Source organism: Lissotriton helveticus, chromosome 3_1 (genome assembly GCF_964261635.1).
Source record: "Lissotriton helveticus chromosome 3_1, aLisHel1.1, whole genome shotgun sequence".
Lineage (NCBI taxonomy): Eukaryota > Metazoa > Chordata > Amphibia > Caudata > Salamandridae > Lissotriton > Lissotriton helveticus.
Window position 1 is genome coordinate 1,265,837,659 of NC_136061.1, and position 16,130 is coordinate 1,265,853,788.

At 44.5% G+C, this 16,130-nt stretch overlaps 1 protein-coding gene across 3 annotated transcripts in view; it reads right to left on the reverse strand.

Moving 5' to 3' along the window:
* CTPS1 (CTP synthase 1) overlaps positions 1-16,130 on the reverse strand; it is a 225,444-nt gene that overhangs the window by 182,849 nt on the left and 26,465 nt on the right. For all 3 annotated transcript variants that reach the window (XM_078681909.1, XM_078681910.1, XM_078681911.1), the window contains exon 2: positions 10,375-10,552. In XM_078681909.1, coding sequence (XP_078538035.1) covers positions 10,375-10,540 — 166 coding nt within the window. In that variant the 5' untranslated portion in view covers positions 10,541-10,552. The remainder of the gene's footprint in view (positions 1-10,374; positions 10,553-16,130) is intronic.

Consider the following 16,130-nt stretch of genomic DNA (forward strand, 5'->3'; position numbering starts at 1 on the left):
TCTAAGTTTGGGTTTATTTCCTTACCAGCCAACTCTAAGTCAAGCACACAGCTTGATCAATGGCTCCCGGAATTTCTGAAATTGGAAAGCCCCTCTTGTCACTCCCTTGATGCACAAGCTGTTAAACTCCTTTCTGGAGTCTGCGGTTGTGCCAGAGAGTTGAAAGCAGGGTCTATTGATTCCTTTCCTGAAGAAGCCCTATGCAGATCCTAAGGAGTTGCGTAACCTTAAGCCTATTTCGCTTATGCCAGCTGTACACAAAATGTTAGAAAAGGTGATTAACCATCAATTCTCTCAGTATCTGGAATCTAACCACCTCCTTCATGTTACACAATATGGCTTTTGTGAAGGCTATAGTACAGAACGCGCTCTCCTGGAAAAGACTGAATTTATCAAAGACAACCCCGATCAGAATGCCACGGCTATGGTTGTGCTACTGGATCCGTCTTTGGCATACATTTTCAAGCCCCTTGACTGTGGGGTGCCTCAGGGCTCGGCCCGAGTCCTACCCTTTTTTTATGTCTATCTGACACCTCTTGCCAGCCTGGTGGAAGCCTAGGGTATATGTTCAATTTCTTATGCTGACGAAACCTAGTTGATGCTGCCCTTCCCGAAGAATGAGGCAGTAGATTTTCATGCTTTCAAGCCCTGCTTGAGGGTGGTCTGGTGCTGGATGACCAATAACTGCCTTAAACTGAATTCTGAAAAACAGGGCGAAAACAATTCTGTACCACTATCCACTGACACTCACAACTGGTGGCCATCGGAAATGAGACCACATCCTCTACCCTCTTCATCTGTAACAAAACTTGGTTTAAAATTCGATTCTATTCTGCCCTTTGAACCACAGGTAAAGGCTGTCTCGGCCAGTTACTTTTTTACTCTGAAAAGCTCCCACGAAAATGCGTCTTCTACTTCCGGAAACTAATGGGAAGACCATAGTTCATGCCTTGGTGACATCCAAACAGGATTATGCCAACTGCCTGTACCTGGGCTTGCCTTCCTACCTGCTGCATCACCTGCAGATCATACAAAATGCTGCAGCACATCTAATTCTGAAGGTGCCGGCGCGCCTATCAGTTTCTGCCTCTCTTTGCCAATTGCACTGGCTGTCCATCAGCTGCTGCATCAAATTTAAAGCACTGATTTATGCGTACAGAGCCGTTCACTTGAAAGGCCCTGTGTATCTGAGGAGATTGTAAGTGTACTCTCACAGCAGAGTCTTGAGTTCCAATGTTATTATCCTATTTCTAGTTTCAATTGTGCAGGGCAAAAAGGAAGATAGATGTTTTGCTTTTTTGACTACTAAGCTCTAGAACACCATTCCTCCTGCACTCTACGCAGTTCCGTCAATCAATCTTTCGTAAACTTTCCACTTTGAAGCTCAGCTCTCGGTTAGTGATTATCGAGAGGCTGGGTTTTTCTGATTTTCTGCTGCTAGCACCAGGACGCTTCCTTGGAAGCAGCTGCGCGCTTTAAAAAATGTATTGTCTTATTTAATTTCAGCCTTAAATTCACCTTTCTACCAACTCGCACAATGATAAAACATACATTTCATAATTTAAACCGCTTCAAACAAACTTTGCAGTGGCATATCAAACACAACCAAAGTTTTATTTCACTCATACGTTGATGCCTTTAATTTACTGTATTGGGCAGCTTTACACACTGTTTGAAACTGCACTTCACCCACAACCTACATTTTCAATTAAACTTTACTGTGCCAAAAAAACAAGCTTAAATAAAAAACACTTTTACTATGCTGGAAAAAACAAGTAACATTCATGCTTAACTCAATCACACTTTTTCAGATTAGGAGAAATGCACACACTCTATAGCATGAAAAACGTTTAACTTACTGTATACCCACAGTGCTGTACAATGCACATAAAAAACACTAGCTCTCACAGAGGGGAGACCTATTGGCTTTGCCAGTGCTTTTTTTTTTTTAAAGGAAATAAGCCTCTAGGCATTTCAGGACAGAACACAGCTCTTCCTTCCAAGTCAGACTCCAGATGGGAGTCTGGGAAGCTGGCTGTTAGACACCAGCTCTGGATGGTCAGCCATCAACTAGGTAATCGTCAGGGCCCTTCCTTGGTCAAAGAGAACTTAGGACTGGCACAAGTGAGTCAGCAGCTCCCATTTTTATACAGAGAAAGCAGATAGGGGTCCTGCATTCTCTGTCAGCACTCTCACAACTGTACGGGTCGATTTTTCTTTCAGATGTCCTTTCAAGGTTGTCCGTACACAGCTACTGTGTAGAATTATGCTTCTCACAGAAGGTTGAAGAATTGAGAGAGGCACAAACAAGAGACAGTTTCTACACCTGCTATTAATGGCCACTCAACAGTGATTGGGCAAAGACACAGAAGGCTAGCATCTCCTAGTAGACCGGGCAAACTCTGAACAACAGAGACTGCAATCCCATCCCACCATCCACCAGAAGGAAGTGCTCAGGAATACTTCTCAGCACCTCCTTGCAGCAAAAGGACCCAATCAGATTTCGAGAGGGAGCCCTGTTTCCTTTTTAAGTCGAGTCATTTTAATTACTCGAAACCTATTGCATCTGAACCAAAGTCGCTTGAACCAGCCGGATTTCATACAATGCATGTTGTTTACTGGAGCATGAAGCTTCCCCATGCGCGCTCTTGGCCTCGCACACCACCATCAAAGCCTTCTGCTCCCCCTCACTCACACCCCATCCCCATATGCGCCTTTCCTCCCTCCCACTCGCTGGCTCCCCCGCCACCCCCCACCAGGCTCTTGAAGCGCGACGCTTCACCAGCGCTTCCCTCCCACCGACTTCAAAGGTACACCGCTCCCCTGCTCCCCGCGCCCCCCTAATTCACCCCTGCCGTGGTTGCCCACGGCCATGCTTTCACTTTCAAGGCCGCGGGGCCGTGTCTCTTATGGCCAATGCTCAATGCTTTTGAGGTGGATCTGTTGACTTTTAGATTTAATTGAACACAGCGATGTCTCTGGAGCTGCGTGTTACATCTGTCCTACGTTGGTGAGTGTTATTACTGTAGCGCTGTGCTAATACTTCCATGCGGTATGGTAATGCTGCCATTTTGTAGTCCTACTTCCGTGTCTCTTGTTATTTTAAACCTTTTGATATTCAATTAATTGTTTTCAGTTTTATATAGCGCTAACTCGACCCGAAGGTATCAGAGTGCTTTACTTGAGCACCAGTTACGTTACAAACGGACATATTCATTTTTATGCACGGTGAGATTTGCCCAGTATTAGAGGATGCTTGAGCCTCCCACCAGACTCGAACCCGGTGAGCCAGCCTCAAAGTCGACCGCTCTCGCCATTAAGCCACATGCACGTGCATTTCTTGATCCAACCTCTGTTCCATGTGCACATGAAACCTATCTCTGATGCAATTTGGATAAAAGCACATAGAGTATTTTTTGGCAATATTTATTTTCATTGTTATTGTTTCATCGCGATGGTCTGCGACATTGTCGGCCCCTGTTGATCAGAGCAGCAAGAAAGAGCTGAAGAAAATAAGTGTGTTGAGTGGCTAACTACAACAGCTGCAATGATTTGTGCGCCCATCTCTACTGACAAGGTTGATACAGTGTTTTAATACTCTCTAGTGCATATGGTAATGATGAAAATAAAATCTACATGTACACTCCAAATCCCACTCAGTGCCACATAATTACACGCCACATAATTACACTGCACTCGATGCAACATACACTCCAAATACCACTCCGTACCACATAATTACATTGCACTCAATGCAACATACACTCCAAATCCCACTCAGTGCCACATAATTACACGCCACATTATTACACTGCACTCAATGCAACAAACACTCAAAATACCACACAGTGCCACATAATTACAAGCCACATAATTACACTGCACTCAATGCTACAAAAAAAACTAGGGGTCTAGAGTATGAGGAAAAAAGAGGGGAGGACCTCAAATATAGGGCAAAGACAGCAGTCAAGTCTTTCAATTCCCAAGGCAAACTTGCTATTAGTATAAGCATTTACATGATACACACATATATATATAATTATTTACTTGGTCCAGGAGTGATTGCGGGTTGGAACCCAGCTCTGACCGGAGGTTGGTATAAAATAGAGACGCACCATCCCCGAAGGATGACCAGATGATAGTATTGATCACAACAAGACTTTGATGGGAATCCTACACTTGATTATTGGTTTCACCCACAATCACTTTTTGGTCCTGTGTGTATCATGTAAATGCTTATACTAATAGCAAGTTTGCCTTGGGAATTGAGAGACTTGACTGCTTCTTTGCCCTATATTCACGGTCCTTCCCTCTTTTTTCCTCATACTCTAGACCCCTAGGTTTTTTGTAGTTAATAGTATTATTGGGGATTGTAACCTAGGCTGGTCTATAAACTTCCCTCAGACCCTTTACACAGTATTGGTTTTCAAACTGCACTCAATGCAACATACACTCCAAATCCCACTCAGTGCCACATAATTGCACGCCACTCAATGCAACATACACTCCAAATACCACTCAGTGCCACATAATTACACACCACATAATTACACTCTACTGAATGCAACACACACTCCACACAATACCACTCTATCTATCTATCAACCTGACTATCGCCCTCACTCTCTCTCTCTAACGGCCTCACTCTGTCTATCGGCCTCACTCTATCTATCGCCCTCACTCGCTCTATCTATCGCATCGCCACAGCATCACTCAGCACCACCACAGCATCACTCAGGGGCACCACAGCATCACTCAGGGGCACCACAGCATCACTATGCGCTACCACAGCATCACTGAATGCCACAGCATCACTCGTCGCCACCACAACATCACTCAGCGCCACCACAGCATCAATGTGTGCAACCATTTAACAACAACTGGTTCAAATATGTTCTCCCAATGTTTCGAGCTTTATTACAAATGTCACAAAAAGATATTAATAATTCACTTCTGTTCTTGCATTTTCATCATAATAAAATACAATGAACATAATCTTCACAAAAGTTATTTACAAAAGTTTAAGCTATTGCCATTATAATTTACAATAACGTTTTTTACGTATTAATTAATAAAAATTACAAGCCATTGTTATTTGTAATGTCAATACATCTAAGTCATGTAAATACAACACATATTGCGTTACAAATGCTATGTGTGTCTCATTTGCGAAAGTTAAAACTATTGGCATTGTAAATGACAAAGCTATTAATTTCGTTATTTTCAAAACCAACACATAAATAAAAAATTGCTCATTTACAATACCAATAGCTCAAACTTTCCTAATGCGAGACCTATTGCATTGCAAATGCTTGTTCCCCATTTTACTATTTAGGTCTCCACGCTCCAGCTTCAAGAATGTCAGCAAAACACTTCCATTGTCTGGGAAAACAACCTCACCTCCATATGGGGTACATGAACAGGCCAGGGCTTACTAAAGGGAGCACACTGGAGTTGATTGCCCTGTTCATTGTGCCCCAGTGTTGTTTTAAGTTTGCCTGCTTGCTGCTGCCATTTTGTTTGTTGTTGCCCTGCCTCCTTCCCCTGATCTCCACCCCGCCTCCCTGCTGACCCTCCCTCCCACTGATACTGACCTCGCTGCTCCTCCACGATCGCGCTGTGACCGTCCTGCTTTCAGCAGAAGCGGCCGCTCCACGCTCCCAGCCTCCTGGATCTGGTATCGTTAACGCTGAGATCGTAGCTCTCACTCTGCTTGAGCCTGCACTGTTTAAGAAGCGCCTAGTTTGTGCGTAGCGCTAGACTGCCCCGACCGCCGAGCATTTTTGTTGAAATCCGCCGAGGCCATTAACATCTTCAAGCATCCAAAGTGCGCTTGTGCGATAGCAGTTCCTGCACCGTGCTGCCTGAAATAATATTAGTGCCTGCTATTGCATATTGAATTTGCGCCTCCGCCTTTGACATCGCGCTTACCTCCATTGTGCCACAGTGTTGTTTTAAGTTTGCCTGCTTGCTGCTGCCATTTTGTTTGTTGTTGCCCTGCCTCCTTCCCCTGATCTCCACCCCGCCTCCCTACTGACCCTCCCTCCCACTGATACTGACCTCGCTGCTCCACCACGATCGCGCTGTGACCGTCCTGCTTTCAGCAGAAGCGGCCGCTCCACGCTCCCAGCCTCCTGGATCTGGTATCGTTAACGCTGAGATCGTAGCTCTCACTCTGCTTGAGCCTGCACTGTTTAAGAAGCGCCTAGTTTGTGCGTAGCGCTAGACTGCCCCGACCGCCGAGCATTTTTGTTGAAATCCGCCGAGGCCATTAACATCTTCAAGCATCCAAAGTGCGCTTGTGCGATAGCAGTTCCTGCACCGTGCTGCCTGAAATAATATTAGTGCCTGCTATTGCATATTGAATTTGCGCCTCCGCTTTTGACATCACGCTCACCTCCATTGTGCCCCAGTGTTGTTTTAAGTTTGCCTGCTTGCTGCTGCCATTTTGTTTGTTGTTGCCCTGCCTCCTTCCCCTGATCTCCACCCCGCCTCCCTGCTGATCCTCCCTCGCCCCTTCCCCTCCACTATCCATATATGACAGATGCTTTTGCGCGCAGCGTTCACGCGCAGCGGTCGCGCCCCATGCGCGCCGACGGTGCGCCAAAGGTAAGCCCGTCTGCGCCTGCACCGCGCCCAGCGCCAGACCCACTGGTCCCCGGGACACCCAACCCTCTAGAGTCACATATGATGCCGCAACTCTCCACGCCCTCAACCCCGGGCGCACACCACAATGCTGCGAAGCCATCCCAGGACGTACCCACGGCCCATTCGCCTACATCTCCTGCAAGTTCAACTGCTTCAGGACCCTCAGCAAATCGACTTCCTCCATAACCAGCACCGAATCTAACCGCCTGAAGTGCATCCTGCTGAACACCCGCTCGGTCCACAGACACGCAATTGAACTCTGGGACCTACTCGACACTGCGTCACCGGACATCGCCTTCCTTACAGAAACATGGATGAACACATCATCAGCACCCGACATCGCCATAGCCATACCGGACGCTTACAAGATTATTCGAAAAGACCGCATCAATCAAACAGGAGGAGGCATCGCCATCATCCACAGGAACACCATCAAAATCACGACCAGCTCCGACGATAATCTTGCAAACGCAGAACATCTACACTTTCAGATCCACACTGACCCTAGGACCACACTTAGAGGCTCCCTCATTTACAGACCTCCAGGTACCCGCACTCAATTCAGCGATGACATCACGGACTTCGTCAGCCCACATGCCCTCGCCTCCGAGAACTACATTCTATTAGGAGACCTCAACTACCACCTTGAAAACAAACTCGACAGCAACACCTCCACCCTTCTGGACAACCTAGCCAATCTCGGACTCAAACAACTTGTTGACGCCCCCACCCAAGTAGCCGGACACACACTCGACCCTATCTTCACCTCCAGCAAGCACATCTCCTTCGACCGCACCACAGATCTCCACTGGACGGACCACAGCTGTGTTCACTTTAGCTACAAAACCACCCTGACCCACAACCGCCCACAACCTATTCCCCGGAGATACTGGAACAAAATCACCTCCGACCAACTACTCACATCACTCAACCAAAACCCTCCCACCCTCTCACTGGACCCAAACCAAGCGGCCACCCATCTCAAGCAATGGATCACCCACAGTGCTGACGAATTAGCACCCGTAAAAAAGCACCAGATCAAATCAGCCAGCAAAAAGGCTCCCTGGTTCAATGATGACCTTAAAAAATCCAAGAAGCTATGCCGCACCCTGGAGAAAACATGGAGAAAAAACCCAACCACCGTCAACATGGCCACCCTTAAGGCAGCCACCCGCAAACACCACCAACTGATTCGATGCGCCAAGAAATCAGCTTTAAAGGATCGTCTCGACAACAACACTCATAACAGCAAAGAACTTTTCAACATCGTCAAAGAATTCACCAACCCCACCGCAGCATCCAACGACATCACTCCCTCCCAAGACCTCTGCGACGCGTTATCCTCCTTCTTCTACAACAAAATTGCCGACATCCACAACAGCTTCGAGAATACTCCCAGCGATCAACCCTCCCCACCCCCCTCAGATCCTACTCCGCCTATCAACAACTTAAGCGCCTGGAACCCAATCACCACTGAAGACACCATCCGCCTAATGAACTCAATCCACTCTGGCTCGCCAACCGACCCTTGCCCCCACCACATCTTCAACAAAGCCGACTCCATCATCGCTCCCCATCTCCGGGATGTCATCAACTGCTCGTTCAACTCTGCCACCTTCCCAGAAAGCTGGAAACACGCCGAACTCCGCGCCCTTTTGAAGAAACCCACAGCAGACCCCTCTGAACTTAAAAACTACCGACCCATCTCCCTCCTCCCATTCCCGGCCAAAGTCATGGAGAAAGCCGTCAACAGCCAGCTCGCCGTCTTCCTTGAATCCAACAACTCCCTCGATCCCTCTCAGTCCGGATTTCGAGCCAAACACAGCACCGAAACCGCCCTCATTGCAGCAACAGACGACATCCGAACATTACTGGATAACGGAGAAACAGTGGCCCTCATTCTACTCGACCTCTCCGCCGCTTTCGACACAGTCTGCCACAGCACCCTCACACAACGCCTCGGCAACATCGGCATACAAGGAAAAGCCTTGGACTGGATCACCTCGTTCCTAGCTGGGAGAACTCAGAGAGTCCGACTTCCCCCATTCATCTCAGAGGCCACTGAAGTCATCTGCGGAGTACCACAAGGATCATCACTCAGTCCCACCCTCTTCAACGTTTACATGAGCCCACTCGCATCCATCGCGCGCCAACACAACCTCAACATCATCTCTTACGCCGACGACACCCAATTAATCCTTTCCCTCACCAAAGACCCCAACACCGCCAAAACCAATCTTCAAGAAGGCATGAAAGAAGTAGCCGAATGGATGAAACATAGCCGCCTAAAACTCAACTCAGACAAAACGGAGGTGCTCATCCTAGGATCCTCCCCCTCTGCCTGGGACAACTCTTGGTGGCCTTCCTCTCTGGGCACAGCACCCACACCCACAGACCATGCACGTAACCTTGGCTTCATCCTAGACTCCTCTCTCTCGATGTCCAGACAAGTCAACGCAGTCTCATCCTCCTGCTTCAACGCTCTTCGCATTCTCAAAAAGATCTTCCGCTGGATCCCCCTCGAGACAAGAAAGACTGTCACTCACGCACTGGTCACGAGTCGACTGGATTATGGTAACACACTATACGCCGGAATCACAGCAAAATTACAGAAAAAACTCCAACGCATCCAAAACGCATCAGCGCGACTCATATTGGACATCCCTCGCCAAGATCACATCACCGGACACCTAAAAGACCTCCACTTGCTTCCCATCAACAAAAGAATTACATTCCGTCTTCTCACCCATGCACACAAGGCCCTCTACAATCTAGGACCCGAATGCCTCAACACTCGACTGTCCTTCTACAAACCCACCTGCCAACTAAGATCGTCAAATCAAGCCCTCGCCGCAGTCCCGCGCATCCGAAAATCCACCATGGGAGGAAGATCCTTCTCCTTCCTGGCGGCCAAGACCTGGAACTCTCTCCCCACTCGCCTCCGCCTTACTCAAAACCACATCTCCTTCAGAAAAGAACTTAAAACCTGGCTATTCGACAAATAATGAACCCCTTCATTTTTCAACCCCTTCCCAAGCGCCTTGAGACCCTCTGGGTGAGTAGTGCGCTATATAAATGCCCGAACTTGAACTTCATTCATACACACAATGCATATGACAAACATACATACACAAAAATATGAACTGTAAGGTTAGTACTGGGACCTGGATTAGTATGTAGCAGCAGAACGTTATATGAGTGAGCCAGTAGTTCTCCAATCCCATAAAACAGATCAAACGGTCTGGTCACAACAAGATTCACAAAACATGGTACGCTGCCAACACTACTCTACAAGCTACCCCACTTTCAAGTAAACTAGGGCATGGTTTGGGCACCTCTCCAGGTCTAGGACTTCACTCATGTCAAGGGACAGTCATAGCCCTTTGCGCACATACTAGGTTAATGTGAGACTGGGCCAAAAATCAGGATACTAGAGACTTGCAGTTGGGCACTCAGGGCTGAGGAACACGACTGTACACCAAGCAAGAGACATTCCTTCCCAAAAATGGTCATCACCAGTATCACATCTGCAATTTGTGTCATCTGGATTGCACTTAAGTGGTTCAAGCTTTCATGGATCACTGAACAATCATAGCTCTATATACGCATTTACCAAATGCAAATGTTTCAGACGTAATTTAGAGGAAAACAAAGCTTACACACTGATCTTATGTTACTTCTATATAAACAGACCTCTAAACATTTAATACAAACGATTGCCCTTACCATGTTCATAGGGAGAGAATGTCCCTGCATCAATGTTAATATAAGGGTCTATTTTAATTGATGTTACATGTAATCCACAAGATTTCAGAATTGTGCCAACGCTGCTTGCAATAATGCCTTTGCCGATGCCAGAGATCACACCTCCTGTGACCAAGATGTACTTCATTTGTGTTTTGACCTAAAGGAAAAAATAAAACGGCATGTGTCAAACAAGGAAATAAAAACTTCCAATACAAATAGGTAAGAGAGTGCTATTAAACATTCTAATTTGACTACAAGCTTCAGTGGCATCATATAAGACAATAGGATTTTTAGGAAAGGTTCTACAGCACTCCAGGGAAAATAAATATCACCAAGGCATTAGCTTATACTGTCAACCATGTCTTGCTGCAAGGTTCTCATATGAGGAGTATAAACACCTAATGGTCCTAATGGACTCCTGAAAACCTGGCTTTTTTCTCAGTAACCTCCTCTTCCGTCAAACCTGTTTACTCTCTCTTTCCCCACTGTCTTCTATAATGGTTTCAGCGCCTTGACGCCCACGGGTATAAGTAGCGCTTTACAAGTGTCAAAAAATAAATAAATAAATAATGGTCAAAGAACTACAACTAGAGGTTGGTGTTAATGGGAAATAAAAGAATATTAGGCCTCTACTTTGCCAAATTGTTCTACGACTTTGTAGAAATGGGTTCACATTTCCAGTACTTTTCTTTCTGCAGTTAAACAACAACTCTTTTTGTTAGGGGTAGGTACAGGCGCCTTTAGTTGTCCAACAGACCGTATGTCATTAACTGTTATAAAATGTACAACAATAAGAATGACAAAGAGCAAGCAAGTGGGCTTTGGGTTAGTCCATTTCAATCACTGGCTTACATGCATTATTCATAGTTTGCCACTGTTTGCCTGCACTGTCTTCAAGACCATGGCATCTTGTAATGTTATATTTTCCTATTTGTATTCCAGTTAGGTTTTGGTGATGGGGGCATTAATAGTATTTTGTTTGACTGTAAATGCAACATGACATGTAGCTAGTAATGTTAAAGTTAAGAAATGCTCACATAATGCTTCTTTAAAATGCAACACAAATACCAGCCTTTTGTCTCAGTTTCACTGCTGCTGCAATAATTTATTAAACAACCAATACAATTCTCTTGCTAACATAAGAAAAAAATAAGACTAACAACCACCCTGCACTAAACAATATTCTTTGAAGGCACACCATGCACTTTACGCTAACTTATAACTTGTATACTAGACAGACATTTTCTACCTGAATTCTGTTGCACAAACAACAATACAACAAATTATTACTATCCAATTACAACTAACAACCTTGTTCTAGTACTTCACACATGACAAATATCCATCACTTTAAATATTTTAAAAACTCTTACCACTAATTTAGCACATATATATTTGCCTTATTGTAAAATAATATTTGGTATATCTAACCACTAAAACGTCCCCTTTCTTTTTGTTTGTTTTCTATTAATAAAGTATTCTGTATTTCTTTGGCTTCAAATCTCAAAAGGTTACCTTTGCTGGTAAGGATTTTGATGTCAATTACTCCCTCTGACAAACCCTAGGGGGTAGAATATTTGCTTTGTAATACTTCTTGTTGGAAACTTTTTGGAAGGCCTGACAGGCATCCTTGTTTGCCAGGGCCATGTAAACGATAGACAGATGGATAAAGAACACATCAGAAAAATGCTGTCACTCAAAAGGCAAGAAAAGCCAATGGCTGAAGCACGTCATTTGCATCCATGATAACAGTCAGAATAGGGTAACGGGTCAGCTACTTCAAACATTGGCTCTATTGCCTGCCATAGTTACGATTATGTGCATATCCAGCTGAAAATAAGTGAACTTCAGTGTCAGGACTGATGGGCAAGTCTTTAGTTCTACATTTATGTCTCTCATTTCTTTCCTTCTCATCTTTAAATTTTGATTGGTTTTAGAGCATACTTCTACATGAGAGAGAGAGGAGAGAAAAAAGAGAGAGAGAGAGAGAGAGAGAGGTGTTATGAGCAGTGGTGCACAAATGTGCACTGTGTTGTACATTGAGAGATAAAGCACGTGATGCTATAAGCGGTGGTGCACAAATGTGCACTAGGTTGTACACTGAGAGATGAAGTATTTGATGTTATAGGCAGTGGTGCACAAATGTGTATTGTGTTGTACACTGGGAAGTATTATGAAGTTCTTACTATTGGCTTTGAAATGGCCTCATGTCATCCTGAATTCTGACTCTGCCTTGCTTGAGCTTTTCAACGTGCACAGACAGGCCCCCAGAGTTGTTTGTGTTAATCACGTTCAAGGTTTGTTTTGTGAGAGATTGTTTAAAGTACCCTGGAAGGCTTTTGTAAGCTTTGTCAAGATAAAGGCTGGAACATGTGAGAATGTAGAGGCAACATGGGAACAACTCCTTGCGTGGAATGCTTGCCTAGAAACTGTCCAGTTCCAGAAAGTTTCCTTGGCGCAGAGGGAAAGACTCTTGAACCTTCTAGTGTGTTTTGAGACTATAAAGCGGAGGTTTGCTGACAGCCAGTTTGGGAGTTCAGTTGTGGAGTAGACGTACTGCGAGAAGAATTTGGATTTGAGTCCTGATTGAGAGTTCCATTGCATGGCTGTTACGGGCTCCTCCAGCTTGAGTTGGCAAGGATGTTGAGTGAACGATCAGGTGAAGTGATGTATTTCTGACTAGTGTCATTGTGATCAGTGGTTCCAGTGGCTGTGGTCATTGGAGGTGTATTCTTTGTGATGTGCGATTGATTCAAAGTGCACATCCAAAGTAATCATTTGATAGATATATATATATATATATATATATATATATATATATATATATATATATCTATCTAACAACTTTTCCCCTCATGGAGAAAAACGAGCCGCACACACAACGAAATGATTTATAGCTGGTTTAATCTTCAGCGCTGGCAGTCCTGATGCATTTCGGTCTCCTGACCTTTTTCAAAGGAAAAGCCCAGCTTCTTACTAAACACGCAGCCTCAAGGTAATTTTTGACAGTTTATATTGTTCAACCCTCTGGTGGGCGGCCCTCGTTGAGCCTTCTTATTGAAGCATTCTGGTCCCTGTGGTGCGTGGATAGTTATTTATTAACCCTCCAGTGGGTTATGCTGGTTGATATTTTCGCTGTTTTTCTGCTGTTCGTTGTTTCCTCGCAGATGCCCATTTATCACCGGCAGGAAACCTGGCCAAAGACAGTCCTTGGCGGCGCACTGCTGACCCTGGCCGTTTTATCGGAAAAAAACATAGATGGTTCATTGCAGGCAGCTGTGGCGCTCTTGGTAGGCGGTGCGATCCTCACGGCAGAACCAAGCCGTTTAATATCTAACAACTTTTTCCCTCATGGAGAAAAACGAGCCGCACACACAAAGTATATATATATATCGGACCTTTTGCAGGACGTCCAGTATTACTTGCTTGAGTTTTATCACATATTATTTGCTGCCTGTATTTCATATTATTGTCCATGCATTTAACTGTTGCATTTACCAAGTGTGTTATTATTGCTTGCGTATATATATATATCTCTATATACATACATTTGAATGTAGTTCATTTGACATCTGGGAAAGCCTTTTTGTTGAGAGCATTGCATAAATAAAACCCCAAGCCTTATTCCAAGAAGAGTCTTTTATAAAGTGAAACCCCTTTCTAGGAGTTGTTGTGTTTTATGTCTCCTGCTTGGCTGTGTTTGAGCCACCGTGTGGGAGTGGTTTTTGTAGAACACTTTATCATCTGAAAGGTGAAGCAAGAAAATTGCCAATACGTATTTAGTGATTTCACTGTGACGTGAAATGGCATCATCCAATCAGAACAAGGTTTGTCTTGATTTTCAGACTAATATGGACGCTTCATCTAGACATGTTATAAAGTGCACCTACGATTCACAGCTGCTAAGTGGGGTGCAGGGAGGTTGTCTGCATTAACAAGGATTGGGAAGAGAATGTCCTCTGCACGGTGTACAGCGCTAAGCTTGTGGGACTTCGGAGGAAAACCCAGGAAATGGTTGGCCAATGAGTGGAATGGAAGACTTGTTGTCAGGAAGGATGGCCTTTTTATATAGTGAGCCAGTGAATCCAGAGACCATTGCTAGCAAGAGGCTAGTGTTTCCACTAAGGAACAGGCATTTCCTGTTGTCACTGGACAGCAAACTGCCTTTAGTAGGACACTTGAGAATTAGAAAGACCCAGGATAGGCTAGATCCTCTGTTCTACTAATCATGGATGTGGAAATACACTGGAAGGCTCTCCCTATTTGCCTGATGATTAGTAAGTCTGCCCCCAGGTATCAGGAAGCCATATCCAAGGAGCACAACTGCAAAACTGGTAGCTGGGGCTTGTCTATGGATCTTTTCTCGGGTCAGATAGCTCAAGACAGTGATTCCTGACAGGGAACCAATTTCATCTCCTCTTACATGAGATGTGGGAACAAGCTCACGTGGCCTCCCACTTTTCTATGTCAGATCATACATAAAAAGATTGGTTGGTTGTGAGGTTCAACAAAATCCTAAATAGCATGATGGGACAGGGATGTGGAATTCCTATAGCCCGACGTCCAGGACATATTGTTTGGGGTCAAGGGCAACAAGTTTTTATGTGGATTTTGTCCTTGGGACAAGTAGGCCCAGGTCCCTGCAGCACAAACCCTTTGGATGCCAGTGTGCAGTATCACATTATGCATCAGAGAAGGGCACTGCCTGCAGTTAATGTAATATTTGTGTCCATATGTGAAAGCTGTTCAAACTTGTATTGATGGTTCATTAATTGAAAGCCTTTATTATTAGGGTGAGCGCTCTACGTAAATGTTGTAAGCTCTGACTGCACTACTGACAATGGTTCCAGTATAAAAATGTGTACACACATGTTCAAAGTTTAGCAATATGAGGCTATATCTAATGCTCCCAGAATGCTCTCTGATCTGATGCAAATATTTGCAGAACCTTGAAAGCAAGATTGATGATTCTTTGCTTTCAAAATAAAATGTTGACAAAAAAATGAAAGCAGAAAAAAAAACATTTAGCTAAACTACTGTAAAATTTCAGGTACCATTTCTTTGCAGCATCATTTAGTAACGTGTTGGTGCATGCTAGTATTTCCCAAAAATATACATAATGGAAAATCAGTGAAAACCAGTTTCAATAAGATTATGGGAAAGAAAAATAAACAAGCATTGGCAAAATCAGTGGGTCTGAAATTGGTTGTCAGCTTTTTAATTTTGTCAATGTGTGATTTGTTTTGCCATTGTTGTAAAACGTTATTGTAGTGGGAGCTGCCGGGCCCTCACAATTAAAACAAACATTAGCAAAAGCAAAAATAGTCTTTGGTCTCAAAAAGCACACACTGCCACACCAGTTACTGGCACCGATCAAAACGACTGTGTGCCGATATGCTCTTTGCGAAAGAGAGGAATGCTGTCACTCAGTGAAGCCGGCTGATACAGAGGGAGGGAGAGACAGAATTTTAATGAACGTAAAAGGTTATGGCCAGACTAAATTAGGGGCCTAATTATATAGAAAGTCTCAAAAGTGCACCCATGGAATATGTCCTTGCATTAAGTGCAGCTATACTGCTTTTGTGAATTCTCAACAATATACAAAAGTAGGACAAAAAATTGTACACCTAGAAAATATTTGTGAACTGCATTTTAGCATGAGCAGATATGCATGTGTAGATTTGCTCATGAGAGTGTTTTCAAATGTACTTTATATCCAACCACTTTTTTCCCGA